Source organism: Panthera onca, chromosome B3, assembly GCF_046562875.1.
Source record: "Panthera onca isolate mPanOnc1 chromosome B3, mPanOnc1 haplotype 2, whole genome shotgun sequence".
Lineage (NCBI taxonomy): Eukaryota > Metazoa > Chordata > Mammalia > Carnivora > Felidae > Panthera > Panthera onca.
The window spans coordinates 60,329,942-60,345,616 of NC_138344.1; the positions used below are offsets into that span (position 1 = coordinate 60,329,942).

General features: G+C 38.9%; 1 protein-coding gene across 4 annotated transcripts in view; it reads left to right on the top strand.

The window, feature by feature from the left end:
• Nucleotides 1-14,864, top strand: part of TTBK2 (tau tubulin kinase 2) — a 166,627-nt gene extending 151,763 nt beyond the window's left edge. For all 4 annotated transcript variants that reach the window (XM_078448548.2, XM_078448546.2, XM_078448549.2 and 1 more), the window contains 2 exons: nucleotides 3,012-4,285; nucleotides 7,797-14,864. In XM_078448548.2, the coding sequence (XP_078304674.1) occupies nucleotides 3,012-4,285; nucleotides 7,797-8,259 (1,737 nt within the window). In that variant the 3' untranslated portion in view covers nucleotides 8,260-14,864. The remainder of the gene's footprint in view (nucleotides 1-3,011; nucleotides 4,286-7,796) is intronic.
• Nucleotides 14,865-15,675: the final 811 nt, after the last annotated feature.

A 15,675-nucleotide genomic window follows, 5' to 3' on the forward strand; every position in this document is an offset into this window, starting at 1 on the left:
GTTGAATTTCCCAAAGTTTTTATTAATAACATTATACTCCTTGAATGAGATAAAAGTTAAAGGATAATTATTTATAAGTTAAATGTAAATAATAGTTTACAGTTTACTGTCTCTTGTTATGTGGCCAGTTGTAAACATGGGGTAATTATAAATAATGAGGCTGCTTTATCTGAACTAAAAAGTAATGAGACTGAGGTTAGTCAAACTGAGTAGCAGGCATTAATAAAACTAATATGAAAGACATGGAAAATATTGAGGTCATTTTCTAGTTCTGTAAAAAGGTGTTTACCTTTAGAGAACCAGTTAGAGAACAGAAGAAAGTCACTGATTGAATTCATGCCTTAATGAAGTGTTTGTGAATTATAGAAATTAAAGATATAAAAGATGCATATGGCTTCCTGGCAGATCGTTAATTAATTTCCAATTATGGGAAGTGCTTTTGTGTCTTACAGTCTGAGGTCAAGGAATCTGTTTTCAGATACACTTAGAATTAGCCTTTTCTTTCTCTGTATTCAGCTATTGATCTTTGGTTTTCTCCTTTTATCTCATCAGATAATGTTTTTGCAGACTCTTTCCCAGACTTCACTTGAGAGTGTAGTGCATGTCAGAATGCTTTGCTATGCTATGTATGATTTCAAAATCCTTAAATCCTATCCCTGACTTTTTTTTACCAAGGTTTTTTTTCTCACTTGTGAAATTTGTGTCAACAATAGTACCCAATGAAAATACAGGGCAGTTATGAAATGAAATTTGTAGAAATGATTTTAGGAACATTTTAGAAATTTTAGGTGCTGTAGAAATATTATATGAGCATATTTTATGCAGTTTTTCATAATTGCTCAGAATCTTTTTCAAGAAAATAAATTCTCCTATCTGATGTTCCTGTATCTTACATGTGTAGAAGACTGTCACCCCTTTTTTCTTGCCACACATACACATCCATTTATGTCCTGAATCTAAGATGAATTAAGCTCACAAGTGCATTGATTCCCTAGCTCTAATCTCAGAAGATCATTGGAATGTTTTTCTCTAAACACTGCTGAGTTTATTTTGGCTGATATTTCTGAAATTACATATAATAATGAAATGACTGTTGTTTTATTTTGACTGTAGGTAGAGTCATCTCCCTTGTTATTTGACATTTATTGTAACTTCTTACCTGGTTTTCTTATCACCCTGACTCCCAGGTCTTAAAAAATACATTTCGAATAGTAAATAACTATGTATTCTAGGTTTCAATATCATTTTTTAAAATATACTAGCAAATTGTCATCTGCCTGAATGAATATATTTTAGAACAATGAAAAAGAGATACAAGTGTAAAGTGACTTCCTGAAGGGCAACAGACCACTAGAACTGACTCCCTTTTCCTGAAGGTCATTAGAGGTCTGGGCTTATTGTAAGAATTCTGATCTGAACCTAAACAGCCTGTATTCAATTAATCAGACAGATGCTCAGGACACTGGTTCCATTCAGGAGCTATTTCAGGAAATTAGTTAGGTGTTTTCTCCTGGGCTGTACTTACGACAAGCTTTACATGTCTTTTTTTTAAAATGTTTATTTCCTTATTTTCAAAGAGAGTGAGCAGGGGAGGAGCAGAGAGAGAGAGAGAGAGAGAGAGAGAGATCCCAAGCAGGCTCTGCTCTGCCAGTGCAGAGCCTGATGTGGGGCCTGAACCCACAAGCTGTGAGAACATGACCTGAGCCAAAATCAAGAGTTGGACACTTACCCAGCTGAGAGCCACCCAGGCGCCCCAAGCTTTACATGTTCTTAAACCTGATTGTATTCCTGATATACAGAGGAAAAAAATCCAGACAGTTTCTCTGACTCTGGAACTACACCCATTTCTTGATGTCTTTGGATTAAGATGGGATCTAAGTGAAGTCTCCCATGACAGCTCCACATTCATTTTGCTTTGAATTCAGGCCAATTTCCATAGTTTCCCCAAAACATAATTGGTTTCATTAAGTAATTTGACTTACTTGATTTCTCAGAAAGGCTTTTTTCCTTATCAGTGTATGTGGTTGACATTTTCTGTCTCCTTACATGTCACTTTTTTTTCTTACATGTCATAAAATGTAGAAACTTTAGGAGTCTTAAGAAAGGACATTCTTACTAGATACTGTATCTATCTCATTCACATAGAATTGAAATGACCTCAGTGGAAGGACGGTAGAATTTATCATAGGCTTGTCTTTAAAAAATTAAAGAAACTAATGAAACATAAGGAAACATCTTTGCAAGTCTTTGCTTATAAGAAGATAAAATATTCCTAACATTGTTTGATTGCTAGGATTTATGGGAAACAAAATGCATGTAAATCCAGAGTTTTTAAACTTAGAGTAATTTGCCAATGATTTTTTCCTGTAATCCTATATCTGGATTCTGGCAGGAAGTAGCTGGCACACTGAAGGGGGCTTAGAATTTAATGAAAACAACTTTTTACGGATGTGTGGATAGACTAAAGAGAACCAACAGGACCGTCAGTAAAGGGAGTCAGTTTTATCTTGAGTCCTGCAAGAGAAGGAAGAAGGAGCAGAAGCTGGGAGAAGCGCCATGCAACAGCAGCTATGGCTAGAAGTGGTAGAATGTAGTCACCACCAATGCTCTTCTCCCTTGGGCAGGAAGCAGAGAGAATTAATACCCAGACCTTTCTCTCCTCAACTCTCTGATTCTCTGTTGGTGCTTCCCATTGGGCAAACCCAACCAGAAATCAGAAGGCAAGGGAGCCTGGATAGTGCAGTGTATAGAAATTCATCTTCCAGAGCACAGAGCAGGCTAAAGTAAAGGCAGGGATGAGCCTAGACAGAGACTGTTTTATGTAGCTCCTGAGTAGGGGAGCTTAAGTGTCATGTACTTTGAGAATTATTCATTTTAGGTATGAGTTGGACAGACCTGGTCAACATCTGTGTTCCTCTAATAAATTAGAATTTTAAGTATTAAATTTCAAATCATCCATCTTCATTAATATTCCACATTATTGCATTATGTTTTTTCTTCTGTGTCTCCAGATTACAATTCCTAGACCTTCTGTGGCATCCACACAGTCAACTTCAGGAAGCTTTCACTATGGTCAGCAGCCAGAGAGGAGAGACCTTCAGCCTGTTGAGCCCACTGTAGAACTTTACTCTCCACGGGAGAACTTCTCTGGCCTAGTTGTAACAGAGGGTGAGCCTCCTAGTGGAGGAAGCAGAACAGACTTGGGGCTTCAGATAGATCATATTGGTCATGACTTGTTACCCAGTATTAGAGAGAGTAACAAATCTCAAGACCTGGAACCAAAAGACCTCGCTGACCATAACAGACTGGCTGTGAGAGAATTTGAGAGTCTCCCTAGAGAAACCGAAGAGAAAAGCATTCTTCTAGGATCAGATAATGAAGATGAGAAGTTAAGTAAAGGACAGCATTATATTGAGATCGCCTCTCTTCCAGGAGACTTGGTAACTGCGGAAAGGGATCACTCAGCTACTACTGAACCTCTTGATGTGACAAAGACACAGACTTTTAGTGTGGTGCCAAATCAAGACAAAAATCATGAGATAATGAAGCTTCTGGCAGTTGGAACTTCAGAAATTTCTCCACGAGTCATTGACTCACATGTTGAAGGACAGATAGGTCAGGTGGCAGCAATGCAAAAAAGTAAGCTATCTAAGGATGATGACATCAGGAGTGAAGACTTGCCAGGTCATCAGGGAGACCTGTCTACTTTTTTGCACCAAGAGGGTAAGAGAGAGAAAATTGCCCCTAGAAATGGAGAATTATTTCATTGTGTTTCAGAGAGTGAACATTGTCCACCATCCCGAAAGGATGTGGTTAAGTCATCTTTTGTAACTAGACACAGCCGAATCCCTGTTTTAGCACAAGAAATAGATTCAACTTTTGAATCATCCTCTCCAGTCTCTGCAAAAGAAAAGCTCCTCCAAAAGAAAGCTTATCAGCCAGACCTAGTCAGGCTTCTTGTGGAAAAAAGGCAACTCAAGTCTTTCCTTGGGGACCTCTCAAGTGCCTCTGATAAATTGCTAGAGGAGAGACTAGCTACTGTTCCTGCTCCCTTTTCTGAGGAGGAAGTCTTCACTCCCTTTTCAAGACTGGCTGTAGACTCACACCTGAGCAGATCAGCCGAAGACAGCTTTCTGTCACCCATCATCTCCCAGTCCAGAAAGAGCAAAATTCCAAGGCCAGTTTCATGGGTCAACACAGATCAAGTTAGTACCGCAACTTCAGCTCAGTTCTTGCCTCGGCCACCACCAGGAAAGCCCCCTACGAGGCCTGGAGTAGAAGCCAGGTAATGCCATGTGTTCTGTGTTAAGTGTGTAGTGTTATTTCTGTGTCTGCTTGATTATGATATATCAGTGGTTTCATTTCTTCGTTGCCTGTTTCTGATCATCTACTTCCTTCCCTGCCTTTTCCAGCCTTTATAGCCCAGTGTATAAAAGGGATCATAGTGATTCACATTAATTCTTGCCTCTCCCACTTTCTCACAGTGTGACCCTTAGTTTCCTCATCTGTGAAACAGGTCTTACATTTGCCTCATGGTTTGGGGAGGATAAAATAAGGTTGCATACATATGGAGCTTTGTGCTGGGTTTAATTAGCATGCGACAAAGGTTACTTGTCTTCTAGTCCATTTTAACTAGATACTCCATTATAACAGATGTCATTATGATGTCAAACTCCAGTGAAAAAGACTGTGTCTATAATTTTTTTAATTTTATTTTAGAGAGAGAGAGAGTGAGAGATAATGTGTGCAAGCAGGGGAAAGGGGCAGAGGGAGAGAGAGAGATCTTAAGCAGGCTCCATGCTCAGCATAGAGCCCAGTGTGGGGCTCAATCCGATGACCCTATTATCATGATCTGAGCCAAAATCAAGAGTCGGACGCTCAACCAACTAAGCCACCCAGGCACCTCCTGTGTCCATAATTTGATGAACGGGTCATGGTAACCATGTTGTTTATCTGATTATAATGAATTAAGCAACTGCAAAAACCCTGTGGGCAGTTTTCCTAGGCCTGATACATACGGCCTTACAAAAGTATTACTTCAATATTTACTGTATGGTATACTTGTTTATTGAAGTATTCTTATGTATAATTGACCACAGAGTGATTTTATTTATATGTGTGTGTGTATATATATATATATATATATATTATTATATAATATAATAATGTGTATTATATATATATATTTTTTTTTTTTTTTTTTTAAGTTTATTTAGTTTGAGAGAGAGCATGTGTGGGCTTGCATGTGTGTCCAAGCCAGAGAGAGGCAGAGAGAGAAGGAGAGAGAGAGAATCCCAAATAGGCTCCGCACTATCAGTGTGAAACCTGACAAGGGGTTCGGACCCATGAACCTTGAGATCATGACCTGAGCCGAAATCAAGAGTCGGATGCTTATTAACTGACTGAGCCATGCGGGCACCCCAAGAGTGATTCTGTTTTAAGGAAGGGGGGAAATATTGGGAGGTGATGAACCAGTTAAGAATGCTTTCCTTGGAGCCATTACTCACTTTCACAGACTAGAAGGGTCTAAACCCTTGGAGAAGAAAGAGAAAAAGGATGACCTTTTACCTAAAACAAGGTGAAAATCAGAATACATTTACCTGAAAACTAGAGCCTGTTACAGGTAGTACAGTAGTAGGTCTCCACCTGTTACATGGATTCTGAAGTGTATTAAAGTGAAGTTCTGTCTGTATCATTACCCAGCAGAACTTGTTCCCCCAGGGTAATGGTAAGTTTAGACTTGCCCTAAGGTTTCATGTTCAAGGGTAACTAAACACTGGATTTTCAGTGCCAGTGGGACTACAATTCCATGGGGAGAATGGTGATGTGTAAACTGCAGTCATTTGAGACATTTTAAAGGTGATTCCATGAACAGTAGCCACACATCCCCTCTTCCTTCTGCTTTTCTTCTGTACTTAATAGAGATAATGTGTCTGTGGCTTGAGATGCTTTGGACTGCAACAAACAAATCTTGATTATCATTTATTATTTAGCACTTTACATGTCCCTCAAATGTAGCACTTGGTAACCAAGCCAAGCATGTGGCATTGTGCCAGATATTGCAGAGCTGACCGGTCTGGACTTCATCTGGGAGTTCAGCAGAAATGCAACTTTCCCACTTAGGTCCTGGCACAGAAGACGTATTTTATTCCCTTCTTCAAGTTTTACCATAAGATCCGTGAGGGTAGGCTTAACCAGAGTGAGTTTCATCATGTCTGAATAAGTAGATGGTGGAAAAGGAGGAGGAGAGAAAATTGAGTAACTTGTTGCTGACACATGATGGTGATTGATGGTGGCTGTTTATGTCCCTGCATCCTGCCAGTGATCATACAACCTTGGAAGTTCTCCCACTTCCTTCTATAAGGAGTGGCATGTCTGCAGTTTGCGGTTTAAATTCTTTTTTAACTGAATGGATTTTAGCCCAAGACAGAAAGACATTTAGGGCAGAGAAGATACTGCTATTCATATGAATATTCTCTAGATTTAGAATTCTAAGGCCCAGGTCCATTGCCAGTAAGACAGGGCAGTCAGCCCCCAAACCCAGCTCTGCTGAATCTCAGACTGTTGTCAAGGGCAGAAACTGAGGCCCCAAGAAACCAGTGACTACTCTTTTCCTTTTGGAAAGTATTAAATGAGGTTGAAAAATACTTTTGTCTGTATTTCCTGCTGTTGGTGAATATAGTTCATGTTGAAGACTTACATCGTGGGGCTTAATGTTTGCATATGCACATGCCACATTTCTGTCATGGGAGCCTTAAACAAAATGGTTTACTCTCTCTCTCTCACTTACTAACATGCTAGAGATGTTTCAAGTTGAAGAGCAAACCTGCCTTAGGAGGAAAGGGACTAACAACATTTAAGTGCTTCTGAATGGCAGACATCCAACTAAATACTTGGGCCACTGTTCTCAGCTGCTCAGTAATCCTGGGAGGTAGATAGCATTCCTATTAAAAGCTAGGAGAGGTTACGTGAACTGCTGCTGAGGATGGGATTTATGGAGCAGCTGTGGAAAACAGTATGGGATTTCCTCAAAAAATGAAAAATGGAACTACCATATGATCCAGTAATGCCACTGCTATTTACCCAAAGCAAACCAAACACTAATTCGAAAAGATATAATGCACCCCTGTGTTTATAAGATATGCAGACAGCCCAAGTGTCATTGGTGGATGAATGGATAAAGATATAGAGTGTGTGTGTATGTGTGTGTAATAGAATATTGCTCAGCCATAGAAAAGAAAGAACATGGATTGGCATTTACAGCATAGATGGACTTAGAGGGTATTATGGCAAAGGAAGTGATTCAGAGAAAGACAGATACCATCTGATTTCACTTATATGTGAAATCTAAAAAAACCCAAAATGAACAAGCAAACAAACAGACACTCATAAATACAGAGAACAATTGGTGGTTGTCAGAGGGGAGGGATGGGTAAAGTAGGTGAAGGGGGGAGTACAGCAAAGGAAATTTAGTCAATGATATTGTAATAACTTTGCATAGTGACAGTGACAAAACTTATCATGGTGAGCATTGTATAATGTATAGAATTGTGAAATCATTGTGCTTTATACCTGGAATTAATATAACATTGTATGTCAACTATACTTTTAAAAAAAACTAGGAGAGGTTAAATAATTTGTCTAGGGTCATACAACTGGTGTGTGAAAGAGTAACTCTGTTTCCTGTGTTTGCTGACTTGACTCACATCAGATACATTATCATTTGGGACATTGTGACTTTCTGGACTCACTTGAAATGAATTAAAATGAAAAGAAGTCTTCTCTGTTCCTTTAAGGCTCCGCAGATACAAAGTCCTAGGGAGTAGCAATTCCGACTCAGACCTTTTCTCCCGCCTGGCCCAAATTCTTCAAAATGGAACTCAGAAACCCCGGAGCACTACTCAGTGCAAGAGTCCAGGATCCCCTCACAATCCAAAAACACCACCCAAGAGTCCAGTTGTCCCTCACAGAAGTCCCAGTGCCTCTCCTCGAAGCTCTTCCTTGCCTCGCACATCTAGTTCCTCACCATCGAGGGCTGGACGGCCCCACCATGACCAGAGGAGTTCATCCCCACATCTGGGGAGAAGCAAGTCACCTCCCAGCCACTCAGGATCCTCCTCCTCCAGGAGGTCCTGCCAACAGGAGCATTGCAAACCCAGCAAGAATGGCCTGAAAGGATCCAGCAGCCTCCACCACCACTCGGCCGGCTCGAAAGCCCCCCCAGGGAAGAGTAAGTCAGCCACTAAACTCAGCAGATAGGAGCTGGGCTGCATCTCTGGGAAAGGTGTGAGGTCTTCCTCCTAAACCTGATGCATGTGTGTCCTTGTACTGTCTATTTAAAAAATCAGTGTTGATCTTCTCTTACAAAAGAAAGTAACATAAATTATTTATAAGAAGACATAAATATATGATAAGGAATTACCTAAGGCAGGCAGCAAGCAGATCAGGAATCCATGCCTTTGCATAGGAAGGGGCAATCCAGCAAAATCCAAGGGGGAGATTAAATGAACTCTTATTTTTTAGCTGCCTTTGAAACAAAGGAGTTAAAGGAAGGAGATGGAATGGAATTTTAAGGGGTTTGGCCTGGTATGTTTGTTTTTAAGGCATTGCTCAAAGATTATATAGCAAAAGTGAAACTTCTTGTTTTAATATTTTTATTCAAACTTCCCAACGTGGGAGAGTCAGAATTGCTCTAATATTAGGATATATAACAAGTCTGTTTCCTGGAGACCCAGTGCTCATACACACATGGCTTGTGTATTTATCTAGTGTATTGAGAGTTCACACCTTTACTTTGCCTCATGCCTACTACCCTCCCTGGATTTCACAGTTTTTAAAGTTAGTGTATCTCACCTGACGCAGTCTCTCTAATTTTAACGATACATTCTAATATGCTTTCAGCAGCACATGATGAAAACTTCAAATCCAGTTATTTTTTTTTAGTCCCCTAATATTTTTCTGTGGAGCGGCAGTTCTTAGTATATTTTTATTGTGAAAAAGAACTACTGAAACTTAGGTAAAGGAAGAAGTCTAAATAGAGCTACTTTCCAGGCTTCAGTGCTTTAGGGAGAGAGGAACAGAGTGAGGCTAATACCATTCAAGACAAAAGAACCCTCTTCCCCTCTGTTTCCTCCTTATGGAAGGAAGACCGACCAGAGTAGACTTTACTTTCTTAGGTCTTCCGGATACCAGCTATTTCCAATATCAACCTCAAAGATGATACCAGGGAAATACACTGCTGCGGAGTGTGACTTTATGCTTTTAGATATTTAGAAAGAAAAATAGAGAGAAATTAGGTACGTTGTTGAGGTTTATAATCCTCAAACTTTGTATTTTATACATTTAGCCAATAAGGAACAAGTATCTGGGGAAATAAATTTAGGCTCAGTATTTATCTTTTAATGTTTTATTACCTGCTTCTCTTGTGCTTTAGTTTGAATATTTGGGCTTTTGGACCTGATTTCCTTGTAACCTCAATTTATAAAGCTGTGAGGAGGAGCATATTCTGATTTCACTCTTCTAGTAACAGGAATCAGGCAAAAGTAAATTATGCTAGATTTTTCAAATGGGCTCTTTTCTACTCTGTAGGTGTTTTGTGTTGTAAAGACCTTATTGAGGTCAGGTAAATTGGTCTGCTTGCTGTTGAAATTTGCCTTCTAGCAAACATCTGTGCTTTCTCTTTGACCTTGTGTTTGCTGCCAAAGCTTAACATGGTTGAATTGGAAAAAAAAAAAAAAAAGAAAAAAGAAAAAAAAGAAAGAAAGAAGTGTATTTCCTCACTAAGTGAATACATTCTAATGCTGCATCAAAGCTGCCCTGAAGCTGCACTGAACTTCTCTCGTTCTCTTTATCTGTGTTGAGCTTTTTTTAAAAAACAAAAAACAAAAAACAAAACGAAACTCAAAGCACTGTTGAGTCCTATACGATCTCCCATAAGAAATGTAGCATAGTGTGGAATCTTAATTTCTCTCCGGTTTCAAGCACTACAGAGGAATGCAATAGATAAGACATATTTGCTGTTTAACTAAAGCAACTCTAATATTGGAAGACCAGTCCTTCTGTATTATATTGTATAATAGTTGCTATAACACTACTTGCATGTCTTCATGGTAAATGATATAAATATTTATAAATATATAGAGAACCATATGCTTATATAAACTCATTCTTTCTCATTCTCCATTTGTAATTTCAAGATCACAGATGGTGAAATTCCTTTCTATTGTGTGCCTCGTGTACACTTGGGCCTTGCCTGTCTTCATTTTCTGAAAATATGTTCTTGGCATGGGACATTTCAGATTCTTCTTGCCTTCTTTGTGTAATAATGCAAGGGTTGGCAGCCTTCAAGCCAAGATAGGTTATTTAATTTTCACTTTTAAAAGATTTTAATAGGGGAAAAAATTACCGGGACATGCTTGTAATACTCGTTCAAAAATTTGTCATGTTAATCACATAATTCTGTCCTTATGGTTAAAGGGGATAAACTGGAATGATAATCATGGGTCTGACATAAATTGATTTTTTTTAATGTCTTAAAATTGCTATTCTTCGTTCCTCTTTTCATCTCACAATTTTTTTTGGGTGGTGGGGGAGTGGAGTAAGGAATTATCTACAGTTCCTTAATTATCTACAGTTAAGGAATTATCTTTTTTCTGTTGTATTAGCTAAATTGTGCTAAGGGTAGCCAGCTTTAAATCCTGACCCCTGTCATCTGAAATGTGCCAGTCATTGGGAAAGCTGATGAGGCTGCAGTTATGGTGTGTGTGTTGTTTTTAACTGGTGTTTCTCTTCTAGCGGTCAAAACAGACAGTGATGGCAACATGGTGATTGGATGTTTTCTCTCTATGGTTTCTTAATTTTCTCCCAGCTTTTCTACTGTGTTGCCCCCTTTTCTAAATGGCCCTGACGAACTCCAGATCCAGAGAGAAATAGCCTCAGCGTATAAGAATATTTTATTTTGCATGTGAGGAAAGAGTTAACCAAAGATGTTCTGCTCTGATACTTTCAAAAGAAAACAGACTAGTTATCGCTTAAGTATCAATAGGTCCACCTAAAAGGACTAGCTGATGCAGAGATTTACTTCATGGTTTTTAAAAGCATAGTTTGTGCTTTTAGAAATGTTAGAGGTCTCAGGCTAAAAAGAGAAGTTGGCAGCCCTGAGCAAAGCATTTTTGGCCCAAGGATTTTTGTTTTTGTTTTATTTTAAGGTTATGGTATGGAGAATGGGTTGGTTATTTGTTGTTGTTTTAGTTCCTTCTTTTTTATTTATTTTGGTGTGTTTTTTGTTTTGTTTTTTTTTTTTTTTTTTTAGTGTTGGCATATTTCAGATCTAAGTGACAAACACAGATCAACCAAGCAATTTTAAATCAGTTTGGTTATTCTACCTAAGAAACATGGCCATTAATTAAAAGTCCAGCCAAACTATACTAATATAGTATGGGGCAAAAGTTAAAATTCTCTTTTGAAAATCAAGTGCCTCCTGGTTTCTCTTCTCACTACAAAATGGCAAACCCTAGTCACACTTGCCCTTAAACCGTCATGTCTAGTCTCTGGAATTATGTGTGGAGCAGAAAATGGATTAGCACTAGCTCATTCCCTGTAGGTAGCATTCTTCTTACATTATGCTGCCAAATCTCCAGGGTGTACAGACTGTTTGAAATATTAAAGTTTCACCTGAGAATCTTTTGCGCAGCATACAGGCATTTAACTTTAATGTATAGTGAACAAAGGAAAATTGGATCATATCAGGCGTAAGCTTAAAGCACAGCATGTAAACATCTTTGAATGGTAAGTCTCAGACAGGTGCCCTTATTCCCAACTTGGTATGCAAGCTGGCCTTGCTGACCAAGGGCACCATCATACTTACTGTTTCTTAAGTTGCATGTTGTGAAGGGAATGTTTTTTGTAAAAGTTGCCAAGTCAGTCCAGTTCTAAATAAGTAGCAAAATGGTCATTGATACCACTGTTGTCATTGTCCACTTTGTATTATTTGCTTTAAAATACTAAGCAAATCTGAGCTGCTTCCTGATTCAGTGGACTAGTTGTGCAGTATCTCTTTCTTTTCAGCTCCCAGCCACTAGGGGAACTTGAAGTTCTTTGGTAATCATCAGAGATTCCTTCCAGGCTACAGATTTTTATGCAAATATTTCTATAGTTGCATTCAATCTACAAGGAAAAAGTGTACATTGGTGCATGTTTGATAAACCCACACGCAGATAGTTAAAACTATAATTAGTTTTTCTGTACCCCATAGTTTTGAATTAAAAACAGATGCTTTTCCCCCAGAGGGTTCTTTGTTCTAGGAACTACATTCTGAATCTAACATTAGGAATTGGTGAAAGGAGAAACAGGATTGGGAATTCAGAATTTAGTGACTTAGGGAAAAAAAATGCATCTTATTCTGGCTATTTGAAAATATATTTATTTGTAGATAAGTCTAGATTTAGTCTTGGGAGATCAAAGTTTTTTACATTTTAAAACTTTTTTCATTCCCTTAGATCTATCCAAACGTGTCATATGTTAGCGAACCATTTCTTCTCTCGTGTTCATGTATTTTGGAATTAACTTGTTTGCATTCACTCTTTTATATTCTGCCCATTTCTGTTTATGTGCATTTACCACAGATGTTTTGGGACGTTGCCTAAACGGAGACATATTTTGGCACCTGTATCACTGAGGAGATAGAATGGTTGATGACAGTGGCATTGTTTAACTTTCTTCAGTTTGGGTCTGTACAGTTTATTTGCAGAAGAGCTACTCATCTATGTTTTAACACAAAAAGTATTACAGGATTGAGGCACGTAACCACAGTGGTAGTCGTCATATGTCAATATTTACCCAAGTTCTGAATCCAGAGGTGCAGATTTAGACCTTAACTTACAGAAGGGAACATGCAGCAGCTGCAGTCCTCAGACTGTATGGGAGGATGTGGTGCACAGAAAATGCCAGGTGCTTTTTAGGATTTCCTGCTTCCCTGTCCTCATCCGATAGAACTCTGGTGTACACCTCGAGGATGTGGGAGGAATGTAGAAACGTCGTACCATTAGATTTCTCAATAGTTTGGCTATCCCTTTGGAATTAGGAGAAAGTGAACCCAGATAGTCGTGGGAGCCTGCAGAATCTGCTGCCAGCAGTGCAACGGAGAACTGCAGGAGGTATATGGGAATTCCTATAGTTTTTAAGTGACTCCAGGACAAGGGACAAGGATCCCTATTAATTTAAAGGAGAATTTGGATGCTGCATACCTCAGTCCCTGAGAAATCCCTGGCTGGACATGAAATGATGACATTAGCGTCCTGGCCCATCACTACATTGCCTAATTGAGTTGTGATTATCTGCTCTGACTTTTAAAATGTAAGTTGGATGTTTAATTATTCCACTTGAGCAAATTTGGATCAGAAAATGGAAATGTGTGACAAGATCAAGATCACTTTGTGGTTATTATACACAATCTTCAAAAAAGGGAATAGCCAACAAGTAACATTTAGTAATAATTTGAATACTTCTTACGCTTTGCTGGATCTTTGGTTTTAAGGAGACATGTAAAACAAGTGAAGCCTTTTCCTTCATTACCCTGTGAAATTTTCACAGAGCCTGCCTCTTCAATTGGCAGTGACAGTATGGGCATAGTATGTATCACTGGTGATGCTGACACGTCTCTTAGATACTCTGGGCCAGTGGTTCTGGGTTCCTTGACCTACAGAATAGGATTCCATAGGCAAATCTTTGAGCCCATGTGACTATAGAATTTGCCAATGACATCATTTTACACACTAATGATAGATAGGAATTTTACCTCTTTTCAGTAGTTTAATACCGTTTCATATTGTGTACAAAAATGTTCACTCACCCAGCTAAAAACATTGAGTAAACCCAAGGTTTTAATATAGACTGTCCTTGCCATATGATACTTTCTCCCCACCTTATAATACACATTTTTAAATCCTTCAAAATTCATTCACAGCACTTCACCATATTTGGAGTCTGGGTATTCTTCACTCACCCATAAGAGATAAACAAGGCTACTAGAGCTTGAATGTGATTTATTTTAGGGAGTAAAATTCTTGCCATCTTTCCCAGGAAGGGAAAGCCCGTAGGACTTTTCATAACTGTTTTCTTTTTAAATGACTCACAAGATAGGTAAGTTAGTTCAGTAAGGTAAAAAGCATTCAGAAATAGTTAGGAAGATCACAACACTGTGCCACCTGCAGCTCTGAAATTGGATTGAGTGAATTGAACAGAGAACAGATCAGAGAACCCACGTGGAGTCCATGCACTCCCTCCCTCCTGCACAGTTCTTGGTCCCCCTCCTGACTCCATTCCTAAAATTGCCAGTGTCGATTTCATTGGGCCATTTGTTTACGAGTTTAACAGTTTTGGGGAAAAAAGAGGGAGGGGGAAACATCTAGTTTTGACTAGTTATAATTCTTGAAAGTTATGAACTCTTGGCAACTGTTATATCAGATTGAACCACAAACTAGAAGAATTTTCTTGTCAAGCAAGACCAGTAAGGTAGAATAGAGGACTTTAATAATCCCACAGTTTTCTCCCTTTCTCCTCCTCTTCGTGAAATCAGAGTGATGAGAAGTTGCTCTTTGAAATACCTCCAAAGGTATTGTATTGACCTTTTCCCTCCAAGCAGCCCTGTTTATGCATTTTTGCTCAGGCAACCAAGGACATAAGAGTATTGGCAGAAACACAGAGTGCTTTTGTATAGGCCATCTGTACATAAAAGTGTAATTATTTATTTAATTTTCCCATTTGTATCATATTAAAGCTTTGTACAGTGTTTTAAGTTCTGTTTTAAAATTATTTTGTATTTTATTTTTATAATCTAGTAATAAAATATTCATTCCGCATGCAAACTCTAGTTCTGTTTGTGTGATGGTTTGCTTTCAAAAGCAGGAAATAATATTTTTCTGATTTAATAAAGTTATTGAATGCACCAGAGGTTACAAGATCAACAGGGAACAGAAGGTGTTACTATAAATGCAGTACCACATCCAGAGGTGACCTAGAAAAAGAAGTCCTGGACTGAATAGAAGCTAGGTGTTCAGTATCCCTGCAGATAAAAACGAGAGTTCTGGGATATGAGGAGATGGTTTCCCATGTAATAAAACTGAAGGTGAAGTAACAAAACTGTGTGTATTAAGATCTCCTTTTCACTCCTTCATCCTCTGGCTGGAGGTACTTTCTCCTTTTCTGCAGGAAACGCCCTTTGTATCACTAGAGTGATTCCTGCTCCCTACCACCCTCTCCTTTCCATCTGCGACCTTCCTTTGAACCAGAGGAACTCTCAGGAGGCACCCGTATGGGCACTGCTCCACCCCGCCTGGTGTGGTTCAGCCTGGAGTGTTCTTGCCATCTGTCTAGCTCTCTGCCTGGTTTCCCTTTCTTGATTTTCTCAGTGAGTAGCAACATCCAAAGAGCTGCCTCTCTCGTGTTTCTAAAAGAAATTAAGAAATAACTCAAGCTGCCATAAACTAATCTGAATGTGCTTCTTAACATTTCAACTGCAGAGTAGTCCAAATAATATAACCTGGTGTAAGGTAAAGGTACAGACAAGCGCTTCTGTGTGCAGCGTGGCCTGAGGAACTTTAAGGGTTGTGGGCTGAGGATTATAAAAAGCCTCCATGCAAGAATCATCGTGTCTTACAGCCTTAAATGGTCGAGCAG